This window comes from Nothobranchius furzeri, chromosome 11 (genome assembly GCF_043380555.1).
Source record: "Nothobranchius furzeri strain GRZ-AD chromosome 11, NfurGRZ-RIMD1, whole genome shotgun sequence".
Taxonomy (NCBI): Eukaryota; Metazoa; Chordata; class Actinopteri; order Cyprinodontiformes; family Nothobranchiidae; genus Nothobranchius; species Nothobranchius furzeri.
The window spans coordinates 21,231,387-21,243,867 of record NC_091751.1 but is presented as its reverse complement, the minus strand read 5'-3'; the positions used below and the strand labels follow the sequence as shown (position 1 = coordinate 21,243,867).

Below are 12,481 nucleotides of genomic sequence, written 5' to 3'. Positions count from 1 at the left end.
GATTCATGAACTTTTACACCACCAAAAGATCCACAGATCTCACAAAAATACAATTGGAATTATTTGCTTAATGTATTTCAGATGGATCAAATACAGTTTTCTGTGTCTTTTTTATTTTTTCTGTCCTTGCAAGGAGTAAATTATTAAGCAAAAGCAGAATCAAAGAGCTTCAAACACACTTCCACAGAGTTCACCCAGAGCCCAAGCACCCACGTCAGCCATTTTAACTTATTCCAAGTCATGATTGCGCTGACAGGCTAGGAGGCTAAAATTAGCAACACGCCATGTGATTACATGCCATTTGAAAGTAAAATGAAAATGAGTTTGGTCTCGGAAACATGTCTGATTTTTGCCCACACGCAAGTCACTGAGGCTGCTACCAGAAGGAGGAGATGTCACAAACGAGTTAACCGTTTACTGGCTTCAGGAGCCGCTGATATAAAAGTATTTTAATGTGGCTGAGTCGCTGTGAGTCAGAGTCTGGGAAGGGATCCCTTGGGTCGGAGCTTCTGACGCCACAGCAGCGGGACCGAGGCCCAGACTGGATCCAAACGGAAACTGAGCTCTCAGAAAATCATCTGAGAAACACTTTGGATGCAAGAGCTTTTCCTTTAGCATCAAACACATGTTCAAAGTTCTCAGATGCTTTTTCACTGAAGCAAATCTTCACTTAGAAACAGAAAAAAGGAGCATCTGCACATTTCTGATTGTGGCCTGTCTAATCCTCCTAAAGCCCTTTTCAAACTGTTTAAAGCCGCTTCCCTTAACATGACATGGAGGGAGGGGGGTGTCTGCCTGCCATATTGTGCTCCATTGTACCCAGAACAATCATTTTCTTTTTTAGGCAAGCCTAGGTTATCCAGCTATGTTGGGGAGAGGAAAAGGGAGGACAGGGAATTCAACCCGCAGCACAAAGAGGAGGACATGAACTAAATATTCAGCAGCAAAACAGGCAAAAATACACTGAATCATTTAAGTCTGGAATTACAGAGGAGATGGAACAACAGCACCTCCATTCCTGTTGAATATTTATGGAGCCTGATGAAGCAGCACTGGTGGCATTCTTCCTCAATCTGTTCTCAGCCTGGTTATGAACTTCATCAGTAATCAGCAACTCCATCAGCAGCTAAATCTGCAGTTTATAGATTAAAAAAACACCCAACAGTGATAATAAAGAAAATTGTTCAGTTTCCACTTTAATTTCTGCCATTTTTTACAAAAATAAAATGTTTTGAAAAGTAAACATTTGGTGAATTCAGCAGTCTTATTCTTGACAGTTTTGGTACCTTCCAGAATGTGCCGGTTCTGTCATTTTAAGGAAACAATCTGTAGTTGTCTACACACGCCCATCACCCATGCAGGCTGCTACAGAGCTCCGGACCTCACGTGACTCTCAGTTAGTAGAAGCCATATTGGCAGGAAACAAAGGTAAACAAACACGGATCGTAAACATGAACGGGATCGGCTTGGATTTTACTTCGTCAGAGTTTACTTCACACTTTAAAACCGAAGAAATAATTTTATATAGTCAGAAATTAAATAGAGTAAACATCTCCGACCCTTACTGTGCCCCTGGGATACTTTTTAAAAACGCCAGAAGCTGTCGGAGCGGACCTCTTACAGGACCTGGCTGGGGAACCCCTTGGGATTTACCCGGAGGAGCTGGCTCAGGCGGCTGGGGAGAGGGAAGTCTGGGCCTCTCGACGCTACTGCCCCCGTAACCCGACTCCGGATAAGCGGATGAAAATGGATGGATGGATGGACAAATAACAGATTTACATGTAAGTAGTTTAAATAGAGTGCTGTGCTGTTTGAATGTATAAAGTGAACACCAAGAGAAATCACTAGTTTTATTGTTTTCCGTGAATAAAATAAATATGTCAGGTCTCCCGAGAGCTCCACAAGCCGATAGTCGGAACCCAGCTCCACCAACATGTTATATTTCAACCCATTTTCTAAAGTGCAGCATTATGTTAAATGCACTCGGCAGTGACCTAAAATACATAAATATAATTTTACTTACTGAAAAAAATGAAGTGGAGACTCCTTGGACGCTCTATTAGTGCAATTAATGCCACAGCAAGTCATTTTGTCCGACAATTGCACAAAAAATATCCAAAAAAGAACACACACACACAGAGACTCAAAATCCCGGAACAGTTTCCAAGCCAGACCGAGGCTCTACTGAGGCCTTTCCACGGAGCTAGCTCTGTGGTCACGTGGGTCTGATGCTCATTAATTATACAGAATTTTAGGCTTTTAATACACTTAAACAGAAGAGTGAGAAAAAATTCACCCCCCCTCAGAGATGTCATGAGTGTAAACTAGATCATTTAAACCAAAAACATGTTTTGGTACCAGGCTGTAAACATGTTTATTTCTGCTGTGAAATTGGTATTTTAACATGGGAGTCAATGAGGATTTGCTCGCTTCTGACACCAGCCCCTAGTGGATGAGGGTGGAACTGCAATTTTTGGTACTTCCAGGTTTGACTCAATTTTAGAGCTCCATTGTGGGGGCTTGGTCTGCACCTGTCCCCTTCTTGACATGACAACAGCACTTCCCATGTAAAGAAGGTCCGCTCACCTGTTTGTCAGATCATAAATTCCTCGTCATGATCTTATATCTTCCTGTCATCCAACTGGAACCAGTTAGTGTTCCTGATCATTCTCAGAATATGTCACACCTGCTTTGGTGTTAAACCTTTGTAAATTTAAGTACTATGTCATATTTGTGCCTGTTCTACTGTCATTTTTAATGATTTTTATTCATATATGTGTTTTACTACATTATGAGTAATAGAAATGCTAACAGAGACACCCAATTATACAAACAAGTGAAGCTGGAAGAATTAGAAACTGGTGCAAAGTCCATTTATTTCAGTAATTCAACTAGACAAAGAGACAATATAAAGGCTCAGGAACTCTTTGCAGGTGTTTTCTTTTTGCAGTTACATTTTAGTTGATTTGGGTCTTGTTTCATATCACACAGTGACATTTGAATAAATGCATTTTAAGAAATTAAAAGCTTACTCGTTTACAGTAATAACCATGCTTAATGTTTAATTCTCTGTCTCATAGTTTCAATAGAAAAATTGCTTGAGAGCACATTTTTCTGAATGATTAAAATGTGATTAATTTAGATTAATTATTTACAAAGCCCCTATTTAATTAGATTACTTTTTTAATCGAGTCCCACACTTACTTTTTTTATGTTTGGAATTTTTATATAGGCAGTAAAGACCCACATGACAGAACAAAAATGTGCAAAAGGTGAGTTTTACATAATATGTCCCTTTTTAAATCTAAGTAGTTGACTACCTGCTGTAATTTAAACATTCAGATTGGAAAAAAAATGTGAAAAAGTTTAGTTAAAAAAATGATTATGTGGATAACTCCATAACAGGTTGACAAAATGACGTGCATGATTTATCTGTGTAATTTTATTTGTCTTCTTCTATCGTCAAACGCTTCATGCAAAAGTCGCACATCTTTAGCTTTAAAGGAGATCAACTTTGAGGGAATCTTAAAGCATTAAACTTTCCTTTTCTACTGGTCTGGTTTGGTGGCACATCTCCAGGTTTTCCTGTTTTCTTTCTACTTTTAGTTCGACCAACAATCAAATCAATCATAAAAATCCTCCTAAACTTCAAGAATAAACCAGCATTGAGTTAACTAACAGGCAGCTTAGCAAGGAACTATTTTAAATTTCTAATTTTAGGCACAACCATGTATTTTTTGGACCAATGACAAGGTTCAATTTCCTGAACATTTTCAGCTGGAAACATAAACGAAAGGCTCATTTTGTGTTAGACCTTTTCTATTCAATTACCTTTTTCTACTTCTATAATTTAAGGGTCTAAATATAGCTCCATTGTTAAATCTTTTAATGAGGGTTCACTTGGGATATAAATCAGGAAGCACTTTGGGCCAACATCAAACACAGAAGAGAAATTGCTCCTCACTTTCATGTTTAATTAGCACAAAGTCATTTGGGTGATTTTCTTCTGGTTTCTTCATTTATTCTAATTTCAGAGTCAAAGGTGACATCAGGAACTTGTTTTATGAGTTTAGAAGCAAACTAGATCTGCTTTCCTTCACTTTGAACTGGATCGCAAACTATCTTCCAGGTTTGCTGTTTAAAATGAAATATAACAGTTTTGAGTCACATTCCATTTCTTTAATGTTTGCTTTAAACAACCCGGACAGTTTTTTCACAGTTTAATGACATCCTGAGTTTTACAGTCAACAAAATGTTTTCATTCATACCAATCTTTGGAAAAATAGTTTCAGATTGGATGCATTTAAAAAAGTTGGCCCAAGATAACAATTTGACAAACCTAAATGCATATTTCCATCAACAAGGTGAAGTTTTTGACCCGTGGGGTCCTAACACCAGGCTTCTGATCTTCAGACCAGGCCACCTCCATGACCTCCTCCTCTCTAGTTATTACTATTTAAACCAAAAACCTGGAGGACCCAGGTTTGCATCCTTACACACAATCTCTGTATGGAGGTTGTGTGTCCTCCGTTTTTATACTTTATATAAAGGTCTGGCGTGTAAAAAGGTACAGACTACAAGGGTACTGATTTATACCCACAGGTGAAGGTTCAAAATGGTACCTTTGAGGGTACCACCCCAGTGACAAGACCCCTTACCCCTAAAAGTACAATTTTGTACTTTAATTCCTGAGTGTGTAAAAAGGCAAGCAGTTAGCTCTTTTAGTTCACTAGCCGTCAGTAAAACACAAGAAGAAAAAAAAGATTGTTGATGTTTTTTGTTGACATCATGGCAGAGCCTGGAGTACTGTCTGTGGAGGCAAAGCAAAGAGCTAAAACCAGAGTGAACATCGGTGCGCCGACAATCGTTTGAGGGAGCTGAAGGAGGCTACTGAACCACAGGCTGATTGTGACCTGGCTTTGTTGCTACTGAACTTGTAAATGATGTGTTTAACAGTGTGGATATTTTTTCTATGTGGCTTATTTAGCATCAGTTGGCTCGTGTTATAGTTAGCCTGCTGCAGCAGGGTTGTAATTCTGCTTTTAACCAACAGGAGGGAGTAGCAGGAAACTAATTTAGTGCTGCTTTAATTCAGAAGACACGTGAGGCAAATATTACGCAAACTTCTTTGCAATCATGCAACCTTTTATACATGCACGTTATTTTGCTGATCGTTTTTTCTTTGTTTTTTTTAGATTTTATAGCTCATCTGTGTGCATCATTTTGGGTCCATGGTGATGCTCTCTGACCACACCTGGTGGAAGATATCTCAGCATCTGCTCCAACACATTCACCCTGCTTTTCCCCTCCTGGTAACTGCGAGTGATCCATCGCCACAGAAACAGACATTCTGGCTGCTCTGTGTCTAACTGTCAGTGAGCTAGGCATGAAAATCAACTGTAAAAACAACGAAAAGAAAAAAGGGTTAGATGTTAGATACACATAAAACCGGCTGGAACAAATTGAAATCATCGCTGTTAACAGAAGAATGCTGATTTGCAATCGGTCAAAAAAATTAAAGGGAGCTAGTTTGTTTCATATCAGATGTAATGTTCTCTTTAATTAAGCTGCCATAATGAGTTTTAAAATGTCGCTAGATGTGCACATTGCCATGTAATTGCTGGGACACACACACACACACACAACAAAAAGACCAAAAAAAGTCATTTTTCCCTGAAAAAATAAAAGCTGCAGATAAGCTGTAGAAGGAAATGACACACTTCCTTCGACAAACTCATCCAAACAAAACACACACTGGAGGCTACTTCTTAAAAAAAACACCACGTTCACCCGCTTTGGCCCTGATCTGAGTAGAAAGATAAAAGTGATTTAGTAGCTTTAGTGCTGCTGTGGTTGGACTTCTGGCCGGCTCCATGATAAAGCCAGAACACACCCCACCCATCGTATTTATTCCTGTTGTTCTTCCTCACCCATCAGTAATAAATACAAACGCCTGTCTGAACAGACATTTCATCACTACAAACAAAGCCTGTCGAATATTCAATTTGAAGAGGGTAAAATTAGTCCGTATTCATTGTGAATGGTGGTGAGTTCCTGAGGAGGAGATGGGGCGGGTTGTAATTTGGGCGGAGGACGAACATGCTGAGTGAAACTGAGCAGCAAGGGGAGTAAAATCTATAGATTTGTCATAAACAGATGAACAGAAAAGAATTGATCTGAATGGAGGCGTTCCTGAAAACAAGCTTATTATTGAGCTGAAATGAACATAATGGAACTTCAGGATCAGCCTCTGAAGTTGGGACGCTGGGACCCGCCCACGGAGGATAAAACACGAACCTACAAACCGTCCTAAACAAGTAGCAGAAAACAATCTATCTGAGACCATAACAACAATGATGCCGAGTGGGCCTGTCTTTGTAAGCCAATTTCATAAAACCACAAAAGCAGCACTTGAGAAACAAAAGCTTGTGTTTGCGGTTGAGTGTTTGTCGCCAAACAACACTTTTCATTTGACAAAAGCACCAACTCCTACGCAGCAGCGAGCTAAACCCTCATCCTGCTCTCATCATCCACTTGACAGAGCCATCCAGATGCTTCACGCCACTCACGCCGTCACACATGGTCATACGCATCTACACCCCCCCCCCATATCACGTCCCATTCAGCCATAAAAGCAAAACTCTTTGTCCGGGAGTTAAAAATGTGATCAGAGAGCCATACAGGAGGTGTGTTGGTAGCAGATTCCTGTTTTCACATCTCACAGCTTCTAAATAAGAAGTCAACACACATTTTAATCGGGAAAAATGACTTTTAGTCGCTGTATGTTGTACAATGTAGACAAGGGTAACAGTGAGATTTTTGTTAAAGGTTCAACACGGAACACTTTAATAAAAAGCCATAATTTTAAAAATGATGCCTTCATGGGATGTTTAGCGGTGTGCAGAATGATGGTACAGTATTTCCTTTAAAAACTATATTTTAATAAAAAAATAATCACTGGGTTAATGTTTACATCGGTCAATAAAGGGTACCAAATACAGTGAATCGTTCGCTCGGCACAGCAAGATTGGCACTGTGGAAAAGGGTGGACTCGGCAGAAGAAGTTCTAACGTTAAATATTGTTGTAAAAATAAACTTATTAGTAGAAATTGTTCAATACTTTGTACGATTTGTTACTAGACATGGTGCTGGCTGGTCACTTCACAGAGCAACAGCGAACCTGGTTTCCAGACAGTTGGAAGTCTCGTTCTGTTGCTGCAACTACAACCTCCACACACTAGATGTCACTATGGTGTTTGTGTTCCATAGTTAACCTTTAAACTAGTTGAAAAAACCCAAACCCTGCCCCTTTTAGGCAATCCCCAAATATTTGGGGTTGCACAACAAATTGTTCCTTGTAGCAACTCTGGGAAAGTTTAGCCTGTGGTGACCGACGCAGTGCATGCTACTTGATTGTCTAATGAGCTTTGAAAGAAAAGCGTCTGGACTTCTTTGAGTTGCTTGAAGACGTTTCACCTCTCATCCAAAAGGCTTCTTCAGTTCTAAGGTCAATGGTGGAGAGTCCCAGATTCAAATCTTCAAATTCAGTGGACAAGATTTATGTCCACTGTGAGCAACCATCTTTGAACAGAGGCGGTGGTTTACGACACCAACTGTCTGCCATCTATAATCCAGTGTTGAGATCCCTTCCCAGATGCCTCAACGCCCACGCATATCCTGGGCCATCTGACCTCAGGAATTCACATGATAGGGTGGGGCCAGGCTTCACAATGAGCTCACCTGAAACTCTGGCTGAATAGGACCCACACCCACCCTCACACCTTGGCTCATGAGTTTATGTAGAAGATCATCAGGGGGTCTTTTGTTCCCTCTTCGGGGAGAAACTCCTACTGGGTTTAAATGTGGGACTCTCCACCATTTGACCTTAGAACTGAAGAAGCCTCTCGGATGAGAGGTGAAACGTCGTCAAGCAACTCAAAGAAGTCCAGATGCTTTTCTTTCAAAGCTCATTAAACTACAATGACCTGGATGACTGAGAACCTTCACAGACATGCTACTTGATTCTTTCATTTAAAAACAATGTGCATAAAATACATTTACCTTTAAATTACAGAAAGACAATTAAAATAAAACGTTTTTATTTCAGGTTTTTTTTTATGGTCAACAGCATATTTAGAGGCATATTTACATTCTTTAAATTCTGATTATTTACTCATTAATTGTATATTTTAATTGGGTTTTACATTTATTATGATGACACGGATTGATGGTTTGTGTGAACTGGAATAGTATTTATAAATAACACTGATCTTTAGTAAGGTGACTAGTGGGGTGGCCAGAGGTTTTCAGGGGCACCCATGGCCATCCCTTGGGGCGCCACTGTAAATAGCTCAGGCACGCTTGAGTGTAAAAACGTAACACGATTGATATCTTTTATGGTTTATAAACAAATACAGTTTAAGTTTGATGATTAATGTCACACACCTACAATAATGTATATGCACACACCATTCATTAAAACTTTATATTTATCCAAGTATAAATATTTAATCTCAGCTTAGATTACTACAAAGTTAGTTTTTGGGAAGTTTTCAGGTCTACATGATACAAACTCGTTAGCAGTGACATCCATAGACATCCGTGCATGTACCAGACCAGTCTGAAAATAAACATCCAGTGCCTGTAATTGTCAGGCCCTCTGGCAGCCGTGCATTATCATGCATCTATTGTGGAGATCACAGCATGGACCCAGAGACACACTCGAAAGCCGTTTTCTCAACAAACACACATTCACATTAATCACTGCATTCACAAATGAGGCTTAAAACTCCAGAAATCGGAGTCTAAACAAGCTTCAGCAGTACTGACACCTTAAGATGAGGTAAGTGTCTGCTGGTAAATCAAATCTAAAGTAAGATTTCTCACATCCTCCCAAGCCAAAGAGGAGATGAACTGCACAGCTTGTTATCAGTAGACACTCCAACAGTCAGCAATTATGACAGGATGAAGGCATCATTATTGCTGAATGGCATATGCAGGGCGACTCATGCTGCCATCTGGATGAATTCATTAATAGAGAAGGCTTTGCTATTTTCACTCTCCAAAACCACTTTCTGGATTCCTAAAGTACCCGTCTGGGTGCTGGACCGGTCTGCCTGCAGCCCAGTCCTGTCTGCTGTTGTGCTGATAAACCAGTTAAAACGTCTGTCTCCTCAGTGGTAGGAGTCAACGCATCACGGTGAAATCACAGCTTAATTACTTTTCAGATATATTGTCATGGTTCCATTTAGCTCCTGGCAATGAAAAAGTGTACATCCTGGAATATAAAAATAGATTACTGCTATTTATTCCATTTCCTGTCTGGAGGATTGTGATGCGTTGGTTTTTATTATTAGGCTCAAACTCCAAATGACCTCCTGTTCCTGAGCTCATCTACCCACAGCTCTACAGTCCTGTGTAAACACACACACACACACACACACACACACACACACACACACACACACACACACACACACACACACACACACACACACACACACACACACACACACACACACACACACACACACACGCTCACCAGTCCTGAAGCGAAGAACACAGCCAGCAGTGCCAGGCAGGTTCCCATGACGATCAGCAGCAGGAACACGATCAGCGGATGCTGCTGGCTCATTCTGTAGTACGACTCATACAGCCAGTCCTGAGGCTTCTCGTCATCGAGGCACACCTCGCTCTGGAACCCGGGGCACCCGTCCCCCAGGCTCTCAGAGCCCTCGACCCCCTCGCCTCCATCGCTCTTCTCCAGCAGGTAGCGTCCGCGGGTCCACAGAGCCTCCTGCCACATGAGTAGCTGCCAGTGAACAGATGATGCTGCTTCCGCCCTGACGGATTTATAAAACACAGGGAGTTCACAGGGAGGCAAGTGGGGTGAGGTGTGTTTTCTCACCCTTTGAGTGTCCCCCGCCCCCCACCCCCACCCCTTCCTCTCTCAGAAAAGTTTGCTCAGCGGCAACTGATGAATGCACAGCTGAGTTGAAGAGAGACAACTTTCCAGCACCGGCAGCTTCCCTCGCATCCTCCGTCGCTCCTTCTGCTGGAGGTGACAAACTGAGTCAGGACAGTGTGAAAAGCAATCTTCCTCCTCCTGCTGCTGCTGTCAGAGAGGGTTGTTTGGGCTCCAAGGAAGGGAGATGAGACTTTCCGTCCAGCTTTTGCTTCACATTTCCGATAGGTCAGGGTGTCGGGGAGCTGGCACCCTCAGCACAAAGCTCCACGCTGTGGCGAGACAACATGTTACTCTGCCGAGGTGCAGATGAGGACTGAGAGAGGAAGAGAGTGTGTGTGCGTGTGTTTAACTGGGAGGGAGGAGAAAGGCTGTACCAATGTGTGCTGGAGAGAGAGCTGGTAGGTAAAAGTGTGTGTGTGTGTGTGTGTGTGTGTGTGTCCCTTCTGGCAAAGAAGCTGGAAATGTGAGAAGAAAGAAGTGTGAGTTTGCAGATATTTGGATATTTGGCTCAGAACAGTAAGTCGGTAGGTTTGCATGCACATAAATGTATGAATGCACAAGTATGTGCAGAGCAAGACACACAAGGAGGGAGGAAAGGGGGTGAGGGCGAAGGAGAAAAAAGACAGGAAGTACAAGGAAGGAGTGTGTGTTATAGTGATTTATTTCTCTTTGTGTGTGTGTGTGTGTGTGTGTGTGTGTGTGTGTGTGTGTGTGTGTGTGTGTGTGTGTGTGTGTGTGACAGCTGTGCTAAACCAAGAGGAGCAGCGAGTGTTGAAGTGGAGAGAACTAAATGCCACCAAACATTCCAGCGGCGGGATGAAAAGAAGGGATGAGGGTGGAGGAAGAGGTAGAAGAAACAAAGTCAGGAAGGAACAATCCCCAAGAGACAGACAGAGTGTGGGAGGAAGAGAGAGTGGAGCTTCAAAAGGAGGGTGGTGATGGCAATGAGTGAAAGTTTGAGAGCATCAGATTCTGGATGAGAACAGAAATAAAGATCTGACCTCCCAAATCCTCCCTTCAGCTTCCCCTTCTCCCTCTGTCCCGTTGTCCCGAGAGGTTCAAAGATGTAGTTTCAGTGTGCTGGATCCTAAGTTTCACCGCTGACCACAGAGAGCCGAGCAAAATCAGAGCACAGTGCAGGTAATGACAAATTCAGCACATATGGCTCAGAGTTATTTTAGGAAACTGTGGGCTTCACATTTTCAGATAACAGCTGAGTGCGGATCTTAGCCTGCTTGAAAGTGAAGATAAAAACAAAACACCATGAACTGACGTTGCTGAAGCAAGGATGGCTAAATAAAAGTTGCTTTCAGACATCATCGCATCAGTGACCTGCGTTTCTAAACGCTTCACAGAACGGGTTTCATGATCGGTTGCTGAGAGGTGAAGCCCAGCTGATGACAGGTTTCTTGGCCAAAACATTACATTCTGCCACATATTTCTTGTGCACTTGGACTGGATGCTGTTTTCATTGCTAAATCAAATTTTTATTGTGTGGGAAGTTGATTCCCTGAAAATCTCCATGCAGTCTGCTTTTCTTTGGACACTCTTGACCTGCTGATGGGAAATAAGCCTGGTGCCTTGGCTGATGCAACATCCTCAAGCATGACGCTGTCATTAACGTGCGTGGCCATGGTGTTCCCCAAGTCAGTTGCTTCCACTTTCTTTCACCCAAAGAAAGCCACATCTCCAAAACAACTCCTCAGCTCACCAGACCAGACGAGCTTCGAAAAGACTTTCAGCACATTGGAGGATATTGCATGTAATATTAGTCTGTCATTTTCTCTTGTGTGTTTCATTTTTTGTTTTTTTGTTTGTTTGTTTATTGACACTAAATAGCAAAAGTTGTTCAAGTTAATTGTGGGATGAAGACATGCCTCTCTGCACTCACAAACCATGCTCACTTGTGCTCACCATCAAATGAACTGCCTGTGGCCACAGCTCCAGTGCCAGGTCACCCTAAAACAGCCCACTGCCTGTTCATGTCGAGTTTGCTGTTTTGAATCAAGGCAAGTCAAGTTGACTGAGACAGAGTCTGGGGGTCACAGCAGCAAATGATCTGTCACCTTTGACCTTTAGCCTGGTGCTGCACAACCAGTAGGCTTTGGTCACTGGATCTCAGGGACCTGCTGGGGGTGCTGGGACTAAGAAGATCACAGATGTATAATGTTGCTTAATAAGTAGTTATAATGTAATGTTATTATTTTTACTAAGAGGGCAAAAAGAAAGATTGTGTTTTTATACATTAAGATAAGACTAACTGTTCTCTCCTAATTACTAAAAAAAAAAAATAATAAAGTGCAGTACTAGCTTTTAGACACTGGAGGGCAGCAATTCCCCATTTTCCAGTCTTTTCTAAAACCAGAGTGTTTTTCTATTTTTTGCCCACACAGGGAACAAATCCTCTATTCTTTCAAGATAACGAAACACAGTGTTTGGAAGAACTTAGAGGACGTGTTTCTTCTAAAGAACACTTTTAACTTTATAAATTCAGTTCCTTCTACTCCTTCGACT

At 41.7% G+C, this 12,481-nt stretch overlaps 1 protein-coding gene across 1 annotated transcript in view; it reads right to left on the bottom strand.

Moving 5' to 3' along the window:
* adcy2b (adenylate cyclase 2b (brain)) overlaps positions 1–10,338 on the bottom strand; it is an 82,480-nt gene extending 72,142 nt beyond the window's left edge. The window contains exon 1 of the mRNA XM_015955655.3: positions 9,542–10,338. Within this exon, the coding sequence (XP_015811141.3) occupies positions 9,542–9,805 (264 nt within the window). The 5' untranslated portion in view covers positions 9,806–10,338. The remainder of the gene's footprint in view (positions 1–9,541) is intronic.
* Positions 10,339–12,481: the final 2,143 nt, after the last annotated feature.